The 27,764-nt window shown below is 38.0% G+C and overlaps 1 protein-coding gene across 11 annotated transcripts in view; it reads right to left on the bottom strand.

The window, feature by feature from the left end:
* The window catches only part of LOC138759278 (protein phosphatase 1 regulatory subunit 7-like), an 85,704-nt gene that overhangs the window by 45,961 nt on the left and 11,979 nt on the right, over nt 1-27,764 (bottom strand). For 3 of the 11 annotated variants that reach the window (XM_069929449.1, XM_069929451.1, XM_069929453.1), the window contains exons 2-7: nt 26,512-26,540; nt 24,285-24,402; nt 23,351-23,440; nt 15,343-15,473; nt 7,822-7,874; nt 2,069-2,211 (exon numbers count right to left, since the gene is read on the bottom strand). In XM_069929449.1, the coding sequence (XP_069785550.1) occupies nt 2,069-2,211; nt 7,822-7,874; nt 15,343-15,473; nt 23,351-23,440; nt 24,285-24,402; nt 26,512-26,540 (564 nt within the window). Of the gene's footprint in view, nt 1-2,068; nt 2,212-7,821; nt 7,875-15,342; nt 15,474-23,350; nt 23,441-24,284; nt 24,403-24,531; nt 24,725-26,511; nt 26,541-27,764 lie in introns of all 11 variants that reach the window. The other 8 variants (XM_069929457.1, XM_069929458.1, XM_069929450.1 and 5 more) reach the window with 7 other exon arrangements.

Here is a 27,764-nt window from a genome sequence, read left to right as displayed (position 1 = left end):
TTCTCCAAAGGTATACAACTTTGAATTTCCGAATGCCATCTTTCCAAACCCAAATGTACATCTGATTTCCAAGTCACTGCAATACACTTTCTTGCCACCACTAAAACTATTTTAATAAATTTGACTTGATAAAATTATAGGTTTAATTCAGGTCTTGTTCTTTCTATATTGCTCAACAAAAATAAATCTGGATTTTGTGGAATAGCAATCTGCTCCAGCAACTTTCCTAAATCCGTCCAAAAAATTCTAACATGACCAAGTAGAATGCAAAAATTTTCCTATTTTCTCACCACATGAAAAACATTGATCTGATAAATCTGATTTCATTTTGTGCAAATGTTGCGGTGTTGAATATAATTGATGTAAATAATTATATTGAACTAAACTGTTTTGAACATTTATAATATTTTTGACAGAGTTCTGCCCATCTTTTCTCATCAATATTTAAATCAACCTCCCATTCTGTCTAGATTTTTCATATTCCCTTTTTAATAGGGCCTGCTTGTAAGAAAAGATACATTGCATAAATAAATTTCTTATATAAACTCTCCTGATAAGAACTTCCAACTCACTACATGCCAATAAATACATTGTTGGACCCAATTTTTCACGCAAATATCCTCTCATTTGAAGATAGCAAAAAAAAGTGTATTTCGAGTAATTCTATATTTATTTTTTAACGGTTGAAATGACATCAATAACCTTATTCATTACCATCTTCTACATTTTTAATACCATTATGAAACCAAATACTTAAAAATGGGTTATCTTTAGTAAAAGGTATAAAATGGTTTTGAGTAAAAGGTATAAGATGGTTTTGAATCAAAGGTGTTTTAGTAACATACTTCCTCTTGTTCCTATTTCATTATTTACTTTGTTCCAAATGGTAATCAAATGTTTAAGCAAAGGTGCCTCCTCCACACCAGTTATTAATTTTGAATCCCATTTATAAATAAATTCCTCTGCTGATCTCTCTCCTATTTTATCCATGTCTACTTTGGCCCAAGCTGGTTTTCCTGATCCCTCAAATGAAGAAGTAAGAAACCTCAATTGAGCTATTTGCTAATAATACTTAAAGTTAGGAAGTTACAAACCTCCCAATTCGTATTTCCATGTTAATTTTTCTATAGATACTCTTGAAATTTTATCTTTCCGAAGAAATGTTCTTATATGTTTATTTAATTCTTGAAAGAACTTCTGTGGTAATAATATAGTTAAAGTTTGAAAAAGATGTTGTATCCGTGGGATGATATTCATCTTAATACAATTTACTCTACCTTCTAATGTTATTAACAAAGTTGTCCATTTTTTCAAATCAACTTTTTTAAGCAATGGTAAATAATTCAGTTTGTATAAATTATTTAAATTATTATCTATCAGAATCCCTAAATATTTAATCACCTCCTTTGGCCATTTAAATTGAGTATTTCTTCGACAAAGAGATTCCTTGAGTAGAGCCATAACTTCACTTTAATCCCAATTTACTTTATAACCTGAAATCTTACCGTATTCCTCCAAATTTAAATGTAATTTACACAAGGAGGTCTCTGGTTCAGTCAAATAGATCAATATATCATCTGCAAATAAATTAATTTTATACTAGACTACACACACTTCATGACCATGTGGATGCTCACTTCCACCCACATCAAAAAGGCATGCAGGTTGTTAATTTGCCTGCCCCTCGTGCAATTGTGAATGTGCAGAGAATAAAAAGAATAGAATTAGTGGAGGAATGAAATGCCCTGGAGAAATTATAGAATGGATGAGCCAAATGACTTCCAGTTATGCTGTATGAAAATATGGAAATTAAAGAATGAGTTGGTGTAATAAACATGCAGTGAATTATTGACTAGGATCTGTATTTCTAGAACACCATGTTTCTTATGTCCACGTACTTGTTTTAAAATGTTCATCAGAAAGATTAGTGAACTTAAAATCTACTTACAAAATTCCAGTTAGGCCTCTTAAAAGCAACAAACGTACTCAAGTGAAATATAAAAATAATCAAAGCAGGGAAGAATTGGTTAATTTCCCAGACCAATGTAACTTTTTCAGTCAAACTTACAGTGATGTCAGTTAGCTGATTATGGCTGATATCCAGGGATGCAAGTTGGCTCAGTCCCAAAAACTCCCGTGATTCGACACAGATCAGCTGGTTACTATCCAATCGCAACTTCTGTAGTTTCCGGAGTTTAATCAAACCTTTTCCTGTACATGAGAGAATGATGAATAACTAGCACCTTATATTTGATCCCAAGCTATAGTTAAACTGCTTGCATAAATGTAGGACTCCCTCAAGATTTAACAAATCAGTGCTCTAGTCATAAAATCATGTTAGCCGTTACTGCAGATTTCATCCTAAAAGATGCAAATTAATCAAGATAAACATGTCAAGAGGATAAAGATTTGTCAGAACACCAATGTGACCTTACTTGCTCTTCTTCAGTCACCCACTCTCATCTGCACAGAATTTGACCTGGTCCTATCCTCAGTTTGTAAATACCGTATATACTTGTGTAGAAGTCGACATCATGTAAAAGTTGACCCCCTATTTTTCCAAAATATCTGGAATTTTCCACATAACTCACGTAAAAGTCAACCCTAGTCTCTCATTACGACCCTAGCCGCTCGCAGGCCAGAGCTCTTGATGCCTTTGATGTGGATTTTCCAGCCAGTCCCCGGCTGCCCACAGACTGGACGTCCCAACACCTCCATCAATTCAGATACTTATTACAGTTCCGACCTCCTCCATGGTAGGACATTTATTTTGATGCACAGACTCTATTATTACTTTAATTCACTGTGTTTTTGTTCTTTATATGTTTAAAGATCATTTAAACTTCTTCTACTGATACAGTATTTTGGATTCTAATGTGAATCTCAGCTCCTCAAAAGTAATATCCATGTAATATTCGACCCCATAAATTTAACTTTAAAATTTATCTGGAAAATTCAACTTTTATACGAGTCTATACACTATGAAATCAAATCTTTGGAGAGGGAATTGAATCACATCTTGGAAGCAAGAATGAACTACTCTTGACACCATGGGACAAGACTACTGTGTCCAAATATCAAGGATATCGTAATAACAAAGAATCTACATGATTCCATGTTATCTAATGTATTATCAGCTCTCATTTTAGTAAAATGGGATTATCACTGTAAGGGATAGTATAGACAGGAGGAACTGAATGGTCACAGTTAACATTTCACACAACCACCATCTCAACACAAGCCACAGCTCAGTGACAATTTGATACATTGGAAAAACTGTGGGAAGGTTTGTCACAGTCTGTTCCAGATTTGATGCATTTGCAAGGGAGAACCACTCTGACAGCTGGAGAGCTCTTGTGGTCAGTCATTTTGTGGAATTCTGAGTAATGCATGCTCTGTGAATGACTGGGCCTTTTCAGTGAATTGACCTGTGCCAGGAGGGTCTTTTAGGAACCAAAGTGCTTCAATTTGATTGTGACTAACAATGTTGGTCAATTGGAGAGAATGCTGTGACTAACAGTGAAGGTCACTTGGAGAGACTGGTGCCAGGGTCTTGGAAGCTTTGAGGAGGCAGCCCAACTGGAGTCTCACCTACTCAAGGACCAGCTCATGTGGATAGACATTTCTTTAAACTCCAGTCTTCCCATCAATTCAACATTAATTCTAGGCATCAACGTTCAAAGGCCTACACTTCAACACTGAATTTGAAAGACTGAACATTGAAGTAACTTTCTCGATTTTGGTCTGGACTGTAATGGTTTGGGTATATCACACGCATACACTAGTACGCCTGCTCATAGTTGGAGATAAATTTAGTGTTAAGGATAGTTTAAAAGTTAAGACTATAGTTTAAGAGTAAGAAATAAAATTTAACACTGTCTGGTTCATTGTCAGTTGCGGCTCATAACAAATGTCACGTTTCGATGTGAACAAGAATAGCCTTATCTATGATGCCTTCAGCTCCCCAGAATTTGTTTCTTGGGAGCATGGATAGAATTATTCACATGAAGATCCTGGTGGATTTCTTGTTCACACGGAACCATATTGTTGCATATGTCTCAATTTTCAGAAGTGTAGGGAACTTCAGTAAAATTTTGACAACATGCAGAGCCAGATTCTGATATTCTCTCAAAGATCTAGGAAGCTATTAGGATATTTGGACTTTTGTAACTTTAATGTTTCTTAAATCAATGTTTTTAAAAATTAAAGGGCAATAGTGTAGTAGTTACCACAATAATATTTCAGTGCTTGTCTGCAAGTTCTCTCTGTGGGGGTTTCCTCCCACATTCCAATCATGGGGTTAGTAGGCTAATTAGTTACATGGGTGTATTTGGGCAGTGCGGACTTGTGGCCAGAAGGCCCTGTTTCTGTGCTGTATCTCTAAACTAAAAGATAACATACATCAGAAGCACAGACAATCATTCTAAAGTCAGTGAGCACCTCAAACAATAGGATATCTAGTAGACACAAATTACATTGCACTTTATAATGATTATTTTTACTTGTTTAAACTTTATATTTGAATTATACTAGATGTTCCTTCTCAAGGATTTTTTTTTCTCCCCCTGTGAATGACATTGTAGTAGCTAGTATCTCCATTATATCTCACTACATACTGGAGATTTCACTGATGCATAATTCAAATATTTTGTGTCTATTGGTAGGTCAACATTCTCACCCCAGGAAACAGATGGTGAATCTTCAGCCTCCAATATTACCTCCTCTTTTTTTAGTGAGAGAACCAAACTAGTACACCAGTGAAATGATAACCTGCTTTTGATTTCTCTCACATGACCTCACACTTTCCCACATTAAACTCCATTTTCCAGTCTTTTGCCCACTCTCATAAAGAATCAATACTTTGTTGCAGAATCACAGAGACCCTATCACAACATGCTCTTCCATCCACATTTGTGGCATCAGCAAATTAGTAAACTTAATGTACTGTTCCTTCCTCCAGGCTAATCTAAATAGTAATTGCAGGTCAACAATTCTACTTGTTGCCTTCCAGCCTAAAAAAATACCCAGTTTTTTCTCCAATTAAACAATCTACTAGAGGAACTCAGTAGGTCAAGAAGCATCTATGGGAGAAGAAATTATATTTTGGCTTGAAACCTTCAAACCCTTCCAGCAGTCCCTTGGATCTCCGACGTATCCCCATTTATTCGATATTTTGGTTCAACATTCACTCATCTGGTCAGCATCTCAGTCCAGCACTGTGCTGTTGAGACCATGCTGCCTTGAGTATCCAACAATAACTATCCGAGGTCCTCCTTGTCTAAATATTTCTGCAATTCTCCAAAATGAGCAGGAAACAAGGAAAAGTATCACATCGTATTCTCCTGATATATTTAAATTACTTCAAGGTCAGTGGATGGTGGATATCTAAAAATAAATTTTTGCAAAACAATCTGGAAATTGTCCCCATTCTGTTGCACTCAGGCAAAAAAAAAATTGAGTTGATTTATACCAAGTAAAAGCATGCCATATTTGAATTTCCAGACATATTTGCTTCCAAATAATTGTAACGTCATTGACTTTTATCCCCTCCAGTTTAATTGAGGATTATTACGGTTACCTGGATTCTTTTTGGAGATGACTGGTTGACACGTGAAAAAAACCTTTCAGCCATAGCTTATTATTATGATTATGACTGCTCTCTGGAGAAAGTCCAGCAGTGTGAACATTTGCAGCTAACACACGTTTATGTCAGTGATTCCCTCATCTTCACAGGCTCTTCTACATGATTTAGAGGAATTAGTGAATGGACAAGATTTTCAGGACTATACCTTGTATTCGCACTAAACTAAATTGTACTTTCGTACAGAACCTGTGCCTAAGTGGGATGACATGAGGGATTGCAGACTCCAGGCATGGCACCAGAAATGGGGAGAACACCCACTGTTGACCCTGCAGGTCGACGATCACAGCGCTGGACTAGAGAAAGGCTCAGCGGCTGAAGGACCCTGCAGGACAGTGATCATGGCAGCAGACAAGCAAGGGATTCAGCAGCTGAGGGACCCACGCTGGCTATGGGTGACTTAAGATTGGGGGAGCCACACGGGCTGCTGGACACTAGGCCCTTTCAAACTGCCATGTAAAATGGGGTTAACCAGGCAATGGTTAGTGACTCAAGTACATGGTGATTTGAAGGGGTTCAACCTGATCAGAACCCAACCAGGTCCCTGACCTACCTCAGAGATGGTCAGGGATCCCAGTAAAACTTACCCGGGCGTCCTGCTCCTGTGGTTTGAAAGGGGAAATGGCCAAACCGCTTACTTGCGTGCATGCGTCACAGGGAAACCCCTGGCTGAAGTGTCACTGTTGCGATCGGCTACCGCGATCGGGAAAGGGGGGCGGCCGCAATGTCCCACTGCTGCAAACGCCACTCCGGTTCACAGCGATGGTTCAATGCAGGAGTGCAGGAGCAATTACCGTCTTCCTTACCCATAACCCCCCCCCCCCCACCACGCCACTGGAACTGCTCTGCCAGCGCAAGTTAAATGTTTCAGAATACTTTATTGTATAAGAAAACACAGGCAATGTGAAGATATCTCACTGAATGAAACAGAGAAAGCAAACAACAAAACAAAATGGGTGGTGATTGACTGGAAGGGGGATGGCGACTGAAGGCCGGGGGTGGGGTGGGGGGTCAACTGACAGCTGATACACCCTGTGTGTGTGTGACGCGTCACTCACCATTGTCATCATGGGTGCGGAATCCCCCTTAAATTGTCGAATTGGTGATTTATCAGGTAGGTATGGGCCATTAATCACACCGGGGTAGCAGGAGGGCAACCTGGGTGCTGCAATTTGAAAGCACCTACTGGCTCACAGAAACTCGATATTAGAGCCGGGATTCGAGGGGGAAAAAAGGGCTTCGAAGGGGCCTTTGGCGCTGAAAGCAAACTGATCGCATTGATGATTTGGATATGGAGCTCCAGTTACCAATGAATCAAACAGGAGTCTCTGCGGCTTTTGAGGCTGCGGGAGCAGTGGAGGCGAATCCATGACACTCAGTGACTCTGAAGAAACTCTCTTTTGCTTCTCCTTCCTCTATTATGAGGGACACTGAGCAATGCTTAATAGCAACTCCTTGTTGGGCTTATGGCATAGAAAAAGTCAAAATGTCATGTATGTTATACTTTTAATATATTATTGTGTGACATTGAAACAAACCTTGAACTACAATAAATCTAATTTCGGATTAACAATCTCCCTTACTCTGAAATTACAATTTTATATACAGGGTATCTGATGATTGACTTGCACTTAATTATTTCAAAATTCTGTGCTCCAGAAATAAAAATAAATGTTTCACTCATTTAAATTTATACAACTTTGTTTCTGCCTTGATCTCAATTTCATGTTTCAATTTTTTTTAATTCTCTAAAATCATTAAAACCTACACTTTTTGAGACCATGACCATTTTGTGATATTTTTTGCCAATATAGCCTGCTTGGTGATTTCATTGTTTGTCCACAATGAAGATCCCACAGAATTGGCACCTCTCTGAACATGACATTGGGAAAGCTCATATCTACTCTGCAGGGAACGCTAGACTTTTGAGTGAAGTTTTCTTCAAGGCCAATGTTGCAGGATTTCATTTAATTATGAACCACATGGACTTATTTAGCAACAAGATCTATGTTTATGGAATCATTTCTGCCCAAAATGCAATACTTCAATGAGAAAAACTGATATCCACTCTGTACATTTGCTAACCCTGTATCAAAAAGCATATTTAAATTTAAAAGTTGTACCATTCCACTTCCTATTCCACTTCTCTCCTGACCCTGAAAATCTGTACCTTTACTTACTTAGACTTGTAATGTGATTGTACTGCATCTGAAGTACACGAAGCTCTTGTAACCTATAAATAAAAGCACAAAAGAATGAAGAACAGCCTATAAAATTTCACACCCTTAAACACTTTGGAAAAACAGAAATTACAAATTTCATAGAGGAACAAATAATAGCAATAGGATGTCTTCAATTCCTGAACAAATCATTAAAAATATTGTTTCCCCTCTCTGAATTCTAATTCATTGTTCATTGATTTTTTTTTAATTCAGACATACAGCACAGTAACAGGCCCTTTTGGCCCTCAAGCCCATGTTGCTCAATTACTCCTAATAAGCCTAGTACATTTTGAATGGTGGGAAGAAACCCATGGAGACACGGGGATAACCTGCAAACTCCTTACAAACAGTGCAGGATTAGAACCCAGGTCCTGATCTCTAGCACTGCAACAGCGTTGCGCTAACCGCGAACTTAACTGTGTTGCCTCATTGTGTTCTTTCCCAGGAATTCAACACAGATTGCCTCACGTTCATGTCCTTTGCACTTACAAGTTGAAAGCTTTTAAAATACAAATTTAATCTCACCTGGTATATGGCATCATGATGCAGTACACAAAAGTGCTGAAGGCAGGACATGCAGCATCTGTTGGAAGTAAAAGCTAGTCGGCACTTCAGCCTCAACCCCTTCCTCAGAAATCCCGAAAGTCAAACAGATACGTAAAAAAGCTGGGATGGCAAGGGACAGGAGCTTTGGCTAACAGGAAAGAGGTAATAGGTACATAAAGATGCGAGAGAACAAAAGAAAGAAACTGAGAAGCAATAAAGAGAGATGACTCTCTGAAAGGAGAAGGAAAGGGGTAAGGAGCTTGTGGACGGGAGACAGAAGGATGAAGGAAAGGGAGACCAGGGGAGTGGGTTAATGTTAATTGGAGGTCAATATTGATACTGACTGGTTGAAGACAGCTGAGATAGAATACAAGGTGTTATTCCTCAATTTGTATGTGGCCCTAACTTGGCAGTTTGAATCACATGGATCGATATGTCAGTGGAGCAATGGGTGTTGGAATTGAAGATGATATTCATCTTCACTTATTTTGCCCAATAGAATGTTGACAACGCTGATCTACTAACTTTACCTAATTTCCCCAGAGAAAATGTTGATAGGTTTTTCTGTGAACGAATCAGAGTTTTTGGTGAAATTACTGCATTATGCACAGTCCATTTGATTTATCCAATTTTCTTGCACTAACTGGTAACAAGAATCACAAAGAGCTTTGGCCTTCCAGTCAGTTTCTAATAAAAATGATTAAATAGGAAATAGGAACAGGAATAAACCAGCTCTAATGATCAGCAAGACCCTTACTGTGAAACTGTCTCTCAATTGAGGGGAAGCATCTCAAAGCATTTACACTGCAAGCCCTTGGAATTTTGCATCTTTCAATAATGTTTCAAAGTTTTATCTGATACTTCGAAATGAGTAAATTTAGACCCAAGCTCTCGGACTCTTGTCACAAGACAATTCCTGAACTGGAATGCTTCCAATGCAAGTATTTCACTTCTTAAATAAGGAAACTAAAATTGAATGCAGATCTGCAGGTTTGGCATCAGCAACATTCGATAGACTCCAGTTCACTTTATGTTATTCTGTTACTGCTAATACAAGAGGCATCACAGTAAATAACAGGGGACTGAGAAGTGCAGTAGAGCAAAGGAATCTGGGAATAGATACATAATTCCCTGAAAGTGGTGTCATGGGGAATAAGGTTGTAAAGAGAACTTTTGACATATTGGCCTTCATAAATCAAAGTAATGAGTACAGGAGTGGGATGTTGTGTTAAAGTTGTACAAGACATTGATAAGGTCAAATTTGGAGAATTGTGTGCACTTTTGGTCACCGAACTGCAGGAAAGATATCAACAAAATAGAAAGAACGCAGAGAAGATTTTACTAGGATGTTGCACAGACTTCAGGAACTGAGTTGCAGGTTAAGACTTTATTCCCCGGAGCACAGAAGAATGAGGGGAGATTTGATAGTGCTATTTAAAATTATGAGGAAAATAGACAGAATAAATGTAGGTAGGCTTTTTCCACTGGGGGTAGGTGAGATACAAACCAGAGGACATGGGTTAAGGGTGAAAGGGAAAATATTTAGGGGAAATATTATGAGGTGCTTCACACAGAGAGTGGTGGGAGTGTGGAATGAGCTTCCAGCTAAAATGGTAAATCCAGGCTCAATTTTAACATTAAAGAAGAATTTGAACAGGTATATGGATGGGAGAGGTATGGAGTGATATGGGGTGGGTGAAGGGGACAAGGCAAAAAAAAAAATGGTTCGCCATAGACTTGAGGGGCCGTAATTATGCTGCAACTTCTGTGCTGTAATTGTCCTATGGTTCTTCGGCTCTACCTTTCCTCTTATTATTTCCCAATAATCAAATTTTGTTTTTACCCATCAGCTTAATCTATATACATTTTTTGCATTTTTCTCACAATTTGTTTTTCACTTACCCTTGTATCATCAGTAAATATGGCTGAAATACACTTTGTCCTTTCATCTAAATCATTAATTTAGAACTTATTTCTGTGGCAACCCCCTAGTGACAACTTGGCAAACTAAAAACGACTCCTTTATTCTGTTTCTATCACAGTTATTTCTCTGATATTTATCCTCCACAAATATCATGAGCTCATACCTTGTGCTGTAAACATTTTTGAGGACCCTTTCTGAAAGCTCATAGACGTTAGTGTAGCCGCGCGCTACTCGAAAGAAGACACACATGTAGTGTAGTCAGGTTAAGCTCAGTTTTATTAGGGCTCATGCCCGACTTTTATACTGTGCTGTTCCTGCCATAGCACCCCTTGGCTGACGACACATGTATAACAAAAGAGGGTTTCCTGCACGTGGGAGCTTTCCTGCATAACAATGCCCTTCTTCCCCCTGTACTGTCCCCGCCATTTTGGGGTCACTGGCCTTTAAGCTGCCCTTGCCATTTACCTGCCGGTTCGCTTCTTGGGGCCAGTGCCACTGCACGGGCTGCTGGCCTTTGGTTGCGCTCGTCGCCCGGAGTGCCAGCTCAATTGCGACCAAGGCAGGCTGCCACGTTACTTGTATTGATTTCCATTTATCCACCACAATCATTTTTTTTTAAATCAAAATATTTTCAATACAATTTATCTTTTATTAAACCTCATTTGACTTTATGATTTTTCTTCCACCGCTTCCTTAATAATGACCTGGCATTTTTCAAATGACGGATATCAGACTGAACAGCTAATATTTTCAGTTTTCCAAATCATTGGAATCTTTCCAAATTCAAGGAAATATTAAAAGATTCCACAAGGAATCCACTGTCAATCCAGCCACTTAAGATTCTAGGAAGCAGGAAATCAGGTCCAGGGAATCTGTCAGGATTTAACCTATTCGTTTGACAAATATATATTTTTTTTAAATAGTTAATATTTAAAATTAATTCCTCCCTTTTTTCCTTGGATTTTTATATCATGAAGAGAGGTGCAACTCCTCCCCCCACCTCCCTCTGCCATTGTCTTCTTTTCCACTGTTAATTCCCCAATCTTAGCTTCCAAGTGACAAATGTTTACCTTGTCCACCACTTTTCATATAACATTCTTGAATTAATTCTGTTAGCCACAGAAAGATCTACCTCATTCTGGAGCAATTGTCTTTGACTTCCATGTTTGTTGAAAATACATTGCCACCATATGTCCACCACTGTTTATCTTCCAATTTACCTTTTAATCTATATTTTCAATTCACTTCAGCCAAACTGATCTTTATATTGTTGTAATTGCCTCATTTAGTTTTAAGTTCTTAGTTTCTGTCAGATTCAGATTTATTGTCACAGAAAATACATGACAACACATACAACCCTGAGATTCCTTTCTCCTGCAGGTGCGGCAGAACTAATACTAATTGGTACTGCAAGAAATAAAACTGGTAGTGCGTAAACATGTTAACAAATAAAAGAACTGCAAACAGATAACGAATGTAAACAAAACAACTGCAATACAGAGAGAACAAGAAGAAAAATCAATAAAATGCACAAGTAAGAGTCCTTAAATGAGTCTCTGTTTGACTTTGTCATTGAAGATTCTGATGGTGGAGGGGTAATTGCAGATCCTGAACCTGGTGGTGCGAGTCTTGTGGCATCAATACCTCTTTCCTGATGACAGCCGCGATAAAAGAGTGTGTGCAGGGTGGTGAGGGTCTTTGATGATTGTTGCTGCACTCCGACAGCAGCGTTCCCTGTAGATGTACTCAATAGTGGGGAGAGTTTTGCCTGTCATGTACTGGGCTGTGTCCACTATCTTTTGGAGAGCTTTAAGCTCAGGGGTATTGGTGTTTCTATACAAGACCATGATGCAGCAAATCAGCAAATCATTTTCCACCACACCTCTGTAGAAATTTTCCAGAGTTTCTGATGTCATACCAAACCTCTGCAAACTCCTGAGGAAGTAGAGCTTTCTTCATGATGCCATTTGTTTGTTGGGTCCAGGAAGATCTTCTGAGATAGTGACTCCCAAGAACCTAAATTTTCTCACCCTCTCCACCTCTGATTCCCCCAATTTTCACTGGATTGTATACCACTGGCTTTCCTTTCCTGAAAGTCAACAATCAGCTCCTTAGTTTTGGTGACTTGAGTGCAAGGTTGTTGTTGGTGCACCATTCAGCAAGGTTTTCAATCTCTATCCTGTATACTAACTCATTCCCTTCCTTTTTACAACCCACTAGTGTGGTACTGTCAGCCAATTTGTAGATGGTGTCATTGTCATACTGAGCTACTCTAAAGAAGACACACATGTAGTATCGTCAGGTTAAGCTCAGTTTTATTAGGGCTCATGCCCAACTGTAAAGTGTAAAGTGAGTAGAGCAGTCCTGAGCTATGTCCACTACCTTTTGGAGGGATTTACACTCAGGGGTATTGGTGTTCTCATACCAGACCATGATGCAGCTGGTCAGCATACTTTCCACCACACCTTTGTAGAAATTTGCCAGGGTTTTCAATCCCGTTCCTTTATACAACCCACTACCATGGTATTGTCAGCAAATTTTTAGATGGTGTTATTATTGTACCAAGCTACACAGTCATAGGTATAAAGTGAGTAGAGCAGGGAACACAGCCCTGTGGGTGCTCCAGTACTGATGGATTGTGCAGGAGAAGTTCTTGCCAATCTTCACCGATTGTGGTCTGGAGATGAGGAAATTACACAGTGGGGTGTTAGCTCCCAGGTCTTGGAGTTTGCTGATCAATTTTATGGGGATGATGGTGTTAAATGCCGAACTGTAGTCGATAAAGAGCATCCTGATGTTTGAATCTTTGTTATCCAGGTGTTCCAGGGCTTGTGTAAAACTAGTGAGATGGCATCCGCCATAGACCTGTTTCTACAATAGGTGAACTGGAATGGATCAGTATCTCTGCTCAGACAAGAGCTGATCTGCTTCATCACCAGCCTTTAAAAACACTTCATCACTGTTGATGTAAGTGCTACTGGTCAATATTTGTTAAGTCATCTGTCCTTGGTTTATCCATTCTAAATTGAATTAGAAATTTCATCATGTTGCCAGATCATTAATTAAATCTTCCACATTCTGTTCAAGAACCAAATGGCCTACTCCTTGTCCTAGTTCTTATTTCTCAGTGTAGTGATTAAAAGAATTGTTAGATTGACAGAAAAAGGATAAAAAAAATTCAGCAAGAGAGAATGGAAGTTGCTTAATGAGATGTATAGTTTATAAAATAGAAAGAAAATATGAAGGACGTGTTCAATTATAGAAGGAATAATTGTGGATGTAACCTGCCCTGGGTGCCTCGCCCCTGTTCCTTGCCAGAATATATGGATGCTTTCCAATATATTGGCTTGTCTCAAGGGCTGTTGTAAATTTTACATTAAGAATGTTCTAACTGAATTGGCATAAAGTTGAGGAACAAAAGAAACAGAAGTAGGAATATAACAGTACCAATAATATATGCTTTCTTCTTCCCACACTTCAATGCTAATTTTTATGCATACTCCTCCCACACAATTCTCTTGTATATCTTTGGAGGCAGAGCCCTGTTAGAAAGATGGGCTCCATCAAATCATTGTCTGTAATCCCAGAGTTTCACAGCTTGGAATATATTTGCCAATATATTGGAGAATACCTAAAGTAAACAAAGAGCCTGGATAAAGAGCCTGTATCCATTTTATACAGTTCCCTCACTATTTTCCTTTAATGCCCCCATGGCTTTAAGACTGACAGAGAAAGTCTCGATAAGATACTTCAGGATGCCTCTACAGGAGCACCTATAAAGTAGCAGAGCAGAAAAAAAATTCTTCAGCAAATTAGACAGCAGCCTAAGGGGTTGGGGCAAGACCCCTTTCCTCCATTAAAAATGTACCACTGTAAATCTCTCTTTGCTTGATGCAAATCTCTGGCCTCCTCCAGTTAAAATAACGTCTAGAGGTTCAGCCAGAGATGTACATTTTTGGAATCATCAAAAGTTCTAGCAAATGAGTAAAAGATTGAAGATTTACAATAGATAATCAAAAGTTTGCACAACTGTGACATGAAGCCCGCTGTTTAAAGTATTTCTGGTTAGATAAAGGATTATTTTGCTTGAATGCTAATTACAAGGGAGATAGATCAGCTCATTGAGTGGTGTCACACCAACAACCTTGCACTCAACATTAGCAAAACCAAGAAGATGATTGTGGACTTCAGGAGGAAGTAAGAACACTATCCAGTCTTGGTCAAGTGCACAATAGTGGAGAGGGTCAAGAACTTCAAATTCCTGAGGTCAACATCTCCGAGAATCTATCCTGGAGCTTCCACATCGATGCAATCACGAAGGCGGCTCACCAGCGAATATACTTTGTGAGGTGTTTGAGGAGATTCAGTATGTCACCAAATACTCTCAAAAACATCTTCAGGTACCATAGAGAGCATTCTGGCTGGTTACATCACTGTCTTGTACTGAGGTGCCAACACTCAGGACAAGGAAAAAAAACTCAAGAGGGTTGTTAAGTCAGCCTGTGACATCATGGGCAGTAGACTTCATTCAATCAAGGACATCTATAAGAGACGATGTCTTAAGAAAGCAGCCTCTATCCTCAAGGACCCCCACCACTCAGGCCACGCCCTCTTCACTCAGCTACCATCGGAAAAAACGAGCACTCAGTGGCACAAGGACAGCTTTTTCCCTGCTGTCATCAGATTCCAGAATGATCAATGAACCAAAGACACTGCCTTACTTTGACTTTTCATGCACTATTTTTATTTATTATTTGTTAATGTTTGCACTGTAATGTTGCTGCAAAACAACGAATTTTGTGACTTGTTCATGAAAATAAATTCTGATACCATCTTAGGTCCTGTTCTAAATAATACACATCAAATGCATCCTGTTTTGTAATTAGAGTATAGTTTGAGCTGCCTTTAAATATGTTACTACACGGCAGTTAAATATTTAAGATGAAAGATGCTATTCACACAATTAGAGACTTCCAAAAACCTTGCAGTTAATGGTCATTGGCACCTACCTATCTAGATTCTTGATATGTCTTATGTTGTTACCATATAGTTTGAGTTCAGTAATTTCACATTTATCTTCCAAATTCTCAATTTCTTCTATGGAATTACAGGAAAGATCCAAAATCTTTATTCCTTTCAACTGAATTAAAATAAAACAGCAGAGTTTTAGAATATACAGTAGTCCTTACCAGAGCATGTTTTGATACATTTAGAATATACATTAGTCTTTACCAGAGCATGTTTTGATACATTTAGAATATACAGTAGTCTTTACCAGAGCATGTTTTGATACATTTAGAATATACAGTAGTCTTTGCCAGAGCACGTTTTGATACATTTAGTTGTGAAATTTCACAAGGAAAGATTAATATTTTATTCGCATTGACCGACTTCCAATCTAATATTAACTTAAATTTCAGAATGTTGTAGTGATGTTGCAGCACAAGGTCATCAAAAGTTTCAAATCTTTATGGCTGGTTGATAGAGAAAATACTGGTAAATTCTAATAAAGCAGCACACAGAGTAAGGAGGAAAACATGGCAGGATGCACTTCTTATGATCATATCTTTGCTTTCTCAAAGAATACTCCTTTAATGTTCCTAACCATAGTAAAAGGGGCTGAGACGAAGAGCACAGAAGCATATCCCTATGCATGAACTTGGCAAAACACATCCTGTTAGATCAATGCTCAATTATATTTGTGCCAAAGTAGTCTATTGAACAACTCAAGAGGATCATCAAACTGAAACATTGACTTCATAACATAAGAAATAGGAGTAGGCCATCTTTGACCCTGCTCTGTCATTTAATAAGATGATGACTGATCTGGGTGTGGATTCAGCTCCACCTACCTACCTTTTACCCAAAACCCTAATTTCCTGACTGTGTAAAAATCTATCTTAAATATCTTTAACACGGCAGCTTTTAAGCTTCCTCTGGCAGAGAATTCCACAGATTCACTACTCTCTGGAAAAACCTGTTCCCTCTCATCTCCATCCAAGAGAGGCATCAGATGTTGAGTAGAAATGAAAATCACTGGCAAAACATTTTTAGGCCAGTTGAACTAACGGAACGTGTCAGCATCATTGTGCAATTAAACCTGCTAAATTCAATAAAAGTTAACTTAATGTTTCTCCAATTTCCTACATGATACAGCAAATCTGAAATTATCTTTGTGTTCAGCTTGAGGTTGTTTATCATAATCCCCTATTTTTATTTCAGGGAGCAAACCTTTTGAAATTATTTGTTGTCCAGTACAGTCTTTCCAAAGTGGTTATCCTCACATTTACCTACATAGTACTCAATTTGCCAGCCACGTGTGCATCATTCAAGCTAACTATTTTGCTCTGCAGACACTCCACATACTGTGCAAAATTTACTTTTCCATTTAATTTTGTGTCATCAGCAAACCAAGATACACCACACTCAGACCCATCTTCCAAATCGTTGATGTATATAGTGAAAAGTTATCTGCCTGGCATCGACCCCTATACCACTGATTGACAACTAAAGAAACAGCCATTTATTCCAACTCTCTTGCTTGATTAACAAATCTTTTTTTTTGCAGTTGGTTTTTCTGTATTCCACTTTTACTTTTCTCAAGCTTAACTTTTGCATGGCTTCTCTCCATCTTTCTACATGGATTCCCATATATTTTAAATGTTCCCTGACAGCACTCGCAAACAATCCTCCTGGTCCTGTAAGGTCTGGTTTGTATTGGTCCCACCTTCCCCAGAACCAATTGTAATGCCCCAGGAGTCTGAAAACTTCACCATGTATACCTAGAATCTGAACCTTCCTGACTAACCTCTCATGTCATAACTTGTCAAAGGCCTAACTAAAGTCCATGTAGACAACATCCACAGCCTTTCCTTAGTCAACTTTCTGGATAACTTCTTGAAAAACTCTATAAGATTGGTTAAACATAACCAACAGGCACAAAGCCACGTTGACTATCCCTCATCTGTTTCTAACTATCAAAATGATTGTATGACTGATCTCTTAGAACACCTTTCAATAATTTACCTACCACTGATATAAGGCTCAATGGTCTATAATTTCCAGGGTTACTTTTGGAGCCTTTTTTAAACAACATAATCTGCACTCCTGTCTTATGGCACCACACCCGTGGCTAAGGGTATTTTAAATATTTCTGCCACAGCCCCTGCAATTTTTACACTCACCTCCCTCTAGGTCCAAGGAAATATCTTGTCAGGCCATGGGGATTTATCCATCCTTATTTGCTTTAAGACAGCAAGCACTTTTCCTCTAATCTCTATAGGTTTCATAATCTCACTCATTGTTTTTCTTACTTCCTATGATTCTGTGCCCATTTCCTAAGTGAATACTGATGAAAATAAATCATTTAAGATCTCCCCATCTCTTTTGACTCCATACAAAGCCAACCACACAGATTTTCAAGGGAACCAATTTTGTCCCTCACTATCCTTTTGCTCTTAATATCCCTGTGGAAACCCTGTGAATTTTCCTTTACATTGTCTGCCAAAGCAACGCCATATTTTCTTTTAGCCTTCCTGATTTCTTTCTTGAGGGCTTTCTTGTATTTTTGTGCTCAAGTACCTCATTTTCTCCATGTTGCCTAGACCTGCTGTACATCTCTCCCTTTTTCAGAACCAGATTCCCAATATCCATCGAAAATCAGGTTCCCTCTGCCTGTCTACTTTGCTTTTAATCCTGAGAGGAACATACAAACTCTATACTCTCAAAATTTCACCTTTGAAGATCTTCCACTTACCTCATACATCCTTGCCGGAAAACAACAACCCAATCCATGCACTCTAGAGCACACATGTCAAACTCAGGCCCGCGGGCCAAATTTTGCCCGTGATATAATTATATTTGGCCCGCAAGATCATATCAAATATGTATTAGAGCTGGCCCATTGGCCGCCGCGCCAGTATAGCGCATGCACAGCTAATACTACAAATCCCAGAATGCTTTGCAAATGCATTGGCGCCGGCCCATCAGCCTGATAATCACCCCCATCTCCTCTCTTTACTTTCATTAGTATCTGCCACCTGTCGCCTAACTCACATGTAATAAACCCCTTACGAAAAATGGCCAAACGAAAGACAGAAAACAGGACCATTCAAGACATGTGGGAGGCAGACTATATGTTCATCATTTTAAAAGACAAACCTGTTTGTCATTGAAGCAAGTTGTTATTTTTTTGACTTGTTGGCTTGTGAAAAAATATACATTTAAAAGGAGCTTAAAGGCTATAGAGAAATATTATTTATTGAATATTTTATTTCTCATTTGTTAATGCTTCTTCTGGAAAGAGTTTAACCAAAACTATTATTAAACATTTATTTTAATAAGAAAAAGTTTAACATTACATTTGTTGAAAGAAAACATGCAGATGTTGTTGAAAAATTTTCAATAAATATTTAGTTTGGTCCACGACTTAGTCCAAGTTTTTAATTTTGGCCCTATGTGAATTTGAGTTTGACACCCCTGCTCTAGATCCTTTCTCATTTCCTCAAAATTGGCCTTTCTCCAATTTAGAATTTCAACCCGAAAACCAGACTTATCCTTAACTAACTTGAAACTAATGGCATTATAATCACTGGACGCAAAATATTCCCCTACACATCCTTCTGTCACCTGTCCCATCTCATTCCCTAATAGGAGATCCATTATTGCACTCTGTCTAGTTGGTACCTCTATATACTGATTTAGATAACTTTCCTAAACACAATTGACAAACTCCAAGCCATCCAGTCCTTTTACAATACAGATATTTCAGTCAATGTGTGGAAAGTTAGAATTTCCACTATCACAGGCTTACATTTCCTGTAGTTGTCTGCTATCTCTCTACAGATTTGCTTTTACAATTTTCGTTGACTATTGGGCAGTCTATAAAACCACGTGTGGTCATACCTTTCCTATTTCTCATTCCTGCCCATATAGCCTCAGTAGACTATCCCTCTTCCCTGACAAGCAATGCAATTCCTCCCCCTTTCATTCCACACCCCCCCCCCCCACCACCACACCCCGTTCTATCATGACTAAAGCCAAAAGAAGCCAGAAATATAGCACTGACAGTCCTGTCCCTCCTGCAGCCAAGTTCCACCAAGGGTTATAATGTCATAATTCCATGTGCCAATTCAGAGTCGAAGCTCATCTGATTTTCCTGCAATATTCCTTGCATTGAAATAGATGCATCAAACCATTGGCAGAACTGATAAGAACAGAAAATAAAATAAAAGGGATAAAAATAAAGGAGAAGGAGTATAAAATCAGTTTATTTGCAGAGGACATCATAGTATACCTAACAGAACCAGAAATATCAATAAAAGAACTACATAAGAAATTGAAGGAGAATGGAGAAATATCGGGGTACAAGATCAACGCAAATAAAAGTGAAGTGATGCCAATGAGTAATGCGGACTATATAGAATTTAAAAAAGAATCACCATTTAAATGGCAAACGCAAGCAATCTGATACCTAGGGATCAGGTTAGATAATAACTTAAGCCACTTGTACAAACTAAATTATCAGCCACTAATAAAGAAATTGCAGGAAGACTTAGAACATTGGAGAGAATTACTACTAACGTTGATAGGGAGGGTAAATAGCATTAAAATGAATGTCTTTCCAAGGATAAAATACTTATTTCAATTGTTACCAATTCCCTTAACAGAGAAATTATTTAATGAACTAAAGAGAATAATAAGGAAATTTTTGTGGAAAGGGAGGAAAACGAGGATAGCGTTAGATAAATTAACAGAGAGGTACAATCAAGGTGGTTTGCAGTTACCAAACTTTAAAAATTACTATAGATCAGCACAACTAAGGTATTTATCAGATTTTTATCAGACAAGGGAAAAACCAGATTGGACTAAGATAGAGCTAGATAAATTAGGGGAGAAGGTACCAGAACATATTCTTTATAAGTGGGATGAAAAGCTGGTACAATATAAAAGCTCACCAGTATTGCATCATTTACTCAATATATGGAAGAAGATTCACTTAGAAAGGAAAAAAATAAATTATCAAATACCTAAATTATTATTGACCCAATATCAGTTAATCCCTTTTACAATAAATAACATTTCCTTTAGAGAATGGGAGAGAAAAGGAATCAAAAGAATAGAAAATTGTTCTTTGGGAAATAATTTATTAACATTTGAACAATTGAAGTACAAATATAGAATAACTCATGGTACAATGTTTGCATACCACCAACTGAAAACTTACTTAAAGGATAAATTGGGAAACAGACTGAGATTACCAGAAGGAAGCAGCTTTGAATATGTGATTACAGACACAATGATAATTAAAAGATTTATAACAAACATGTACATCAAGCTGCAAGAGAAGAAAAATGATGAAATAAGCTATAAACCCAAACAAAAGTGGGAAAAGGATTTAAACATAAAGATAAAAAATGAAACATGGGAAAAATTATGTTCTGGAACTATGAAAAATATAATAAACACAAGGTTAAGTATGATACAGTATAATTGGTTACACAGGCTATATATCACACCCCAAAAGTTAAAAAAAATGAGATCCAACATTATCAGATAGATGTTTTCGCTATTAGAAGGAAATGGGAACAACAGTACATGCAATTTGGGCATGTGAGAAAGTGAAAAAGTTTTGGGAAGTTCTAAATCAGATATTAAATAAAATCAAAAAATAACATACCAAAAAATCCAGAGATTTTTCTCCTAAGTAATATAAGTAGTAAGGAATTAGGCCTCAAACTGGATGAAGCGTAAAAAAGATTTATTATGATAGCCTTAGCTGTAGCAAAAGAATGTATAATGTCAACTTGGAAATCAGAAGCGAGCCTGAGAGTACAGCAATGGTACATGGAAATGAATAAATGTATTCCATTGGAAAAAATAACATATAATTTAAAAAATAAAGTCACATTATTTGAACAAATTTGGGAACCGTACATGGAACATAACTGAGAGGGCCTACCGCAGACCTCCACCCCCTAAAATGATAAGAAGACAAAATGACTTGATTCAGTATGTAAAAGTAGATGACACATTTTTCTTGTTTATTTTTCATTGTGTGATGACATTGTTTAATGGTTTTACTGTATTGTATATGTTAAATGTTTATTGGTTTTGGAGGGGAGTGGGAAGGGGGGAGGGAAGGTAGGGGGAAAAAAGGGGGGGAAAATGCCACTGAGTATATTTAAGAGGGAAATGTTTATATGTATTTTGGTTGATATGGTTCACAGTGTGAAAAATAAAAAAATAATAAAAAAATAGATGAACCCGAGAATATTTCCACCATGTACAATCTGTTGACCTCTAATGGTGCATGCAGTTTTCACATCAACTTATCCCTCCTCCTTCTGCTCTGCAGTCTGGTTCCTAGCCCCCTGCTAATCCAATTTAAACCCACCAAAGCAGCACTAGAAAACCTTCCCGCAAGGATATTAGTCTCCCTCCAGTTCAAATGCAAATCATCCAGTCGGAACAGGTCCTACCTTCCCTGGAAGAGACCCCAATGATCCTAAAATGTGGTCTTCCCTCCTTCACCACGTCTTTAGCCATGTATTAAGCTGCATTATACTCCTATTTCTTACCTCACAAGAAAGAAATCCTGACATCACAACCCTGGAGGTCCTATGCTTCAACCTCGCACCTAACTCAAATGCTCCTTGCAGGACCTCCTTTCCCTTCTTACCCACATTATTGGTCCCTATATGAACCACAACATCAAGCTGCTGACCTTCCCTCCTGAGAATGCCGTGAAATTAATCTGAGATATCTTGGGACACTACTACCAGGGAGGCAACATCATCTGGGATATTCAATCTCTTCCACAGAACCTAACTATGGAATTCCCTATCACTACAGCTTGCCTCCTCCCTTCCCAACTACAGGACCAATCTCCATGCCAGAGACCCGATTGCCGTGGCTCCAGGATTTTCCTCCCCCCCACCCCACCAACAGTATCCAAATTGATATAATTATTATGAAGGGAATGGCCATAGGGGTTCCCCGCAGTGCAGACCTGTTCTCTTTCCCTTTCCTGACTGTCATTCATCTACCCTTCAGCTGCCTCCTAGGTGTGATAGTATCCCTGTAACTCCTGTCTATCACTGCCTCCCAAATGATCCAGAGTTCATCTCCAGCTCCAATTATTTAACTCGGTTTGTAGCTGGATGCACTTTAAAAAACAAAAATTAAATTTAGACATACAGCATGATAACAGGCCATTTCAGCCCATGAGCTCATGCTGCCCAATTACACCCAATTTTGAAAGTTTTTTCTCTTCCCACAGATGTAATCGTCAGGGATTCTGCTGGTTTCCCTGATGACCCACATTCTGCAAGAGGAACATTTCCCTGCCTTGCCTGCTATTCTCATTATTTATGATGAGAATATTTAAAAATATGATATCTAAAACCTGCCCTTACCTGTGCCTACCTGCTCAATCCTTTTTATTCCTTGAATAGAGTGGTCCTTTCTTACTTCAATTCCTGTACCACCACCTCAGCCTCTATTTGCCATAGCCTTTCCACCCTGACTCAGTCCACACCAATAATGACCGCTCCGTGACACAGTCCCTCATTTTCATTCTGATGTCTGGGTCACGTGACCTCAATTGCCCAATCAACTGCTCCAACTGCTGAACTTTCAATATCAATCTTAGCAGATCTGAATGAGAAACATTTTTTTTAATTATCCTCCATTCTCTCTTTTCCATTACTTTTTAGATTTCTCACCCCACCACCAAACAAGATAGATATAGAATTACTTAATACACAAGTGAAGAATTCAGCCGTATATCAGCAGCCATTTTACCAGACTTAGTGGTGGCTGTATGTTTAGCCTTCATTAATTCCAGTTAAATGGATTGCGTCCAATGTTTACATGATAGACCATTGAAGACTTATCTTGGATAAGGCTTGGCCAATTAAATTTGAAAACCTTAAAAAAGTTTATTAGAAAATGTAAACATTATTCCAAAGTTCACACTTAATTCACAAACAGTTATAATCAACAGCAAATGCTTACAATTTTAAACTTCTGTATCTTGCTGATTCCTTTTCCATGTAGATCTAACATTGTGTTGATCCCATATCCACCCATTTGTTCCATTGAAAGCTTTGTAAAAAAATTCAAGAACTGGTTAACAGAATACCATTCTTTTCACTTGAGAGAACATCTGGTTATAGCAAGTGAAATAGAGAGCTATTATTGGAGGTTTAGAATAAAGTCCATAAATGAAGGTTTCCCAAACATGTGTTGCCAGGATTATCAGTGAAATGAGTTTGGGGAATTACTGTATTTGCATATCCGAAAGTGTGAAAAGGGTCTTAATTGGAAATCTCACTGAGAAGCAGATGTCCTTCGCAAAGCTGATGAAAAGAACCTGGAGGGATAACAGCTGTTGGAATGCATTAGTTGGAGAGAAAGAATTAAACAGCCATATACTGCACAGTATCTAGGCTTTTCTGTCTACTGTAATTGGCTTTGAGAGAAAATCCAAATGCTGCCATAATTCAAAGTTTGTGCCCACTGGATAATCAAACATTTTATGGTGTTTACAGTAGTCATACAGTGAACACCCTATTAGATTAGATAAGCAGAGGCTGGCACAAACAAACCAGCACCACGTGTTCAAATTCTACCAGGGTAATTGTGGAACTTACATTCATATGGAATTTGAAAACAAAACAGTAGGTCTTGCTAATGGTGGCCCACCAGATTATCATTAAAAACCAGATTGTCATGTTTAGTAATGCCCTTTAGAAGAGGAAATTTAGTTGGTCTGGTCTACATGTCACCTGAAGCAATATGTCCTCTCAAATGATCCAAGAAACCACACAGTCTCATCTCAACTGCTAAACAGAGAAAAGTTAAAATGTGATGGTGAGGCAATTAAAGGTAAATGTAGATAGTGTTGCTGGAACATGTTCAAATGCTGCTGTAATACTCTTCTACTAACCTGGACTTTTGGAACATCTTTATTGGATGCCATAACACCTTTAGCTGAAGCAGATTGTGCTAAACAAGTTGATCCTGCAACTTGAGTGTTGTGTATTCTTTTCATATTGGTCTGACTTCTCGGGAATACATAAAAGATACACCAACATTAACTTGGAAAAAATTACAAATAGAAATTGACAGACAACTAAAATTAAGCACAAAGACATATTTTGTTTTTGACCTTTCCATTTACTACCCTTACATACCTCTTGAAGAGTAAAGACATAGTCAATTACTATTGTCAGATACATTAGGTCTGTGACACAATCTCTTTTGCAGAGAAGGCCAAACTGGAAAATCAAACCCTTTCCAAAGGACATTTTCATAGATACAGAAGCCTGAAATTTGCAGGAAGCTCTTTGTTCCAGTTATTCAACATGCATATTAAAGATGGACTCCCTGTAGAGTTCAGAGGCAGATCGTCAACTTTATGCAGTTTCCCAGATGCTACACTTAGAAATATTTACATTAAACTTCTGCCAAATCTAACTCAGTGCTTAATCAGCAACTCCTCTCATTTTGACACGGAGGAAATGAGTACTGGGAAGATAATTAAGTGCCAAGTAATTCACATTATTTCTCAATTAAATAAGATAATTCAAACACAATTAATTGTCTCGAATGTTTTCAAGTGCTTAATTTATTTTTAATAATTTTAAAATGCCACGGTTGACATAGCAGTTAGAGCAACGCCAGTGACCGGGACTGGACCAGGGTTCGAATCCCATGCTGTCTGTAAGGAGTTTGTATGTTCTCCCCTTGTCTGCATTGGTTTTCTTCGGTGGCTCCAGTTTCCTCCCACCGGGGTGTAGGTTAATGGGGTGTAAATTAGGCAGCACAGACTTGTGGGACGAAATGGCCTGACTGCTGTATATCTAAAAATACATGAATCCAGTCTGCCACGCAGAGTTACCCCATACAGTTCCCATATACCCACATTCATCTGGGCCCAATGTGAAGGACCTATGCACCATACTGTGAGAAACAGAAGTACCTTCACAGAATTTGCTCGAGACAAAAATTGAGAACAAAGAACTTTTATTATACTATTACAACAATGCAAAGTTGGGTGCTTCCCCTTACCCTGGGAATACATACAGATACTGAGGCCGACCCAACTTTTATACATTTCATTTCAGTACAGAAATACCTTCCCCCTAACATTCTTCTGCCTCCTGGATTGGTTTAGCATTAGGTAATTCTGCCCACGTGGATTCTAACTTCTTATCAGTTTATGTGCCTTCCTGCAAACTTGTTAGCCAGGAAATATCATGTCTTTGTTCTTTACTCATTAATCAATCCCCAAGACTTGCTAAAGCTATCTACTTGCTATCCTGTTTTGAAGATCCTTATTTTATTATACTTTTATAACCCTTCCTCTCATTCCAGCATCCCTTCATCCTGATTTAACCCATAATACTTCATTTCCAATGAGCACTTGCTTGACTCCTCACATTCCAGTATCCCTTACAATATCACACAAGACTCTATTGAAGACAAAGTTGGAGCTGGAGTTTTGTTGCCTGTTAAACAAAATTGATTTCTAGTATTTAAAAGCTTTTGACATCCAAGTAATATTAAAATGAAAGGAAAGAATTAAAGTCATATTTAATTTAAAACCCAGTTATTTAAAACACAGAATCAAAAAAATAAATTAAAAATAAAATGCTTTGTAATCTGCAGCCCTTGAATTCCCTTTAAAATCAGAGGGTTTCAGCCCCTACACCATGCAGGATCTTTCTGTCAATTTCATGGCATAACATCGGGGAATCCCAGCCGGATTGAGTCAGATTGTTCAACTCCAAAGTGGGCCCAGTAACAAAGAGTAGTGATTGATACAGCAGCTTTCAGAAGCATATAATCTCTCCTTTTTAGAGATATTCCCTTTGATCCACCATCCCCTACACTGCAACTGAAAATGAACTTGTTTAGACTCTTTCCCAATTCTGATGAAGGGCTCCAGAGCCAAAATGTTAGCTGTTCCAATGGAATAAAATGTACATACAAAATATTCATGTACCTAGAGAGGTTAGGGGAAGGGAAGGAAATGTGCCTATAAAATGGAAAAATTAACTGAATGTTTTCTAGCCAGCAAATTTCACAATATTCAGATAACTGGAGGATTTTTTTTTAAGCCCAGGCCATCAGTATTGATTGCCATTCCATTCACCTCCTCACTTACTTACTCATGAACTCTCTGTTCCAGAGACCCAGCCTGAAAAGGAAAGAGGAAAGCCACAGGGATGGTGGTAATAGCACAAGAGTTGAGCACATAAAAATCAGACTCGAAATGTTAGCAATATATATTTGTCTCCTATGGACACAAAGACCAGCTGAGTTCCGTCAGCTTTTCAGTGTGTTTTTTTTTATATATAAAGATTACTGCACACATACAGTGCAGAGCAAAAAATGTTGGATATTTTTTTAACCCCCTAAAAGAGCAGTGGCAGCACTTCTTCCAAACGAAAGAAAGGGAGCAAAACAAATCTTCCTCCTCTATCAGCACACACACCTTCAGGCCCTGCCCTGCCTGTTATTCATTAAATAGTCCTCCATACAGAATGACATCTGAGGAAAAACAGCTGCTGACTTTCAACATGAACATTATCTGCAGAAATAAAAAGCCTTTAAGAGCTTTACCTCATTTAAGATGTTTATCCCATCTCTCTGGAAAATTAATACTGATTGACTACAAATTACCACTGAAGGAAATACCCATATTGAAGCCATTTGGGTTACATAAATTTGAACAGAATTTACAAATCACAACCAAAAAAACAAAAAGTTAATTATCATGTAATTTTTATTTAAAACAAAAGTAAATTTGTCAATTTGTATTCTTTTCAACTCACTTTTCTTAACACTTATGCAAATGATATGATTTCATGCCATGGAAAAATCATAATATGGACCATTTTTCTAGGAAAACAACCTTTAAAATGTAGTGGTTGTCCATATGAATTAAAAACTTGCTTTTTCACAATCTAGTCCTATTTTTAAAGTTCATTCTGGAATTTAAAGCAGACATGCAGAAGTAAATAATTTGACAACTAGTCTGTCTGGTGTGTGTGCCTGCAAACTAACCTAATCAGAACAAAGAAGGTTCCAGAGAGTTAACCATCTATGAGCCAAATTAACTACAAGTTGAAACATACAGTATATCAAAACAAATTGAAAACATGGGAGTTTCAAGGTATAAAAATCTGATAGGTAATCACTACTGCTACTAGAATTATTAAGTTCAGTGATTTTAAACACTCCAACTTCCTTGAAGAGATTTAGGAAAGTGAGAGTAGGCCATTTGTCTCATTGATCTTGTTGCACATTCAATGAGAACATGGTACATCTTTTCCCATAGCCAAACTTTATAGCAATCAATCAACATCGAAATATCATTCATAACCCACTAGATTAAAGAATTCAAAAGTTTCACAATTTT

This window comes from Narcine bancroftii, chromosome 3, assembly GCF_036971445.1.
Source record: "Narcine bancroftii isolate sNarBan1 chromosome 3, sNarBan1.hap1, whole genome shotgun sequence".
In the NCBI taxonomy this organism is placed as follows: Eukaryota; Metazoa; Chordata; class Chondrichthyes; order Torpediniformes; family Narcinidae; genus Narcine; species Narcine bancroftii.
The sequence above is the reverse complement of the archived record's forward strand: the minus strand, read 5'-3'. Positions and strand labels throughout refer to the sequence as shown.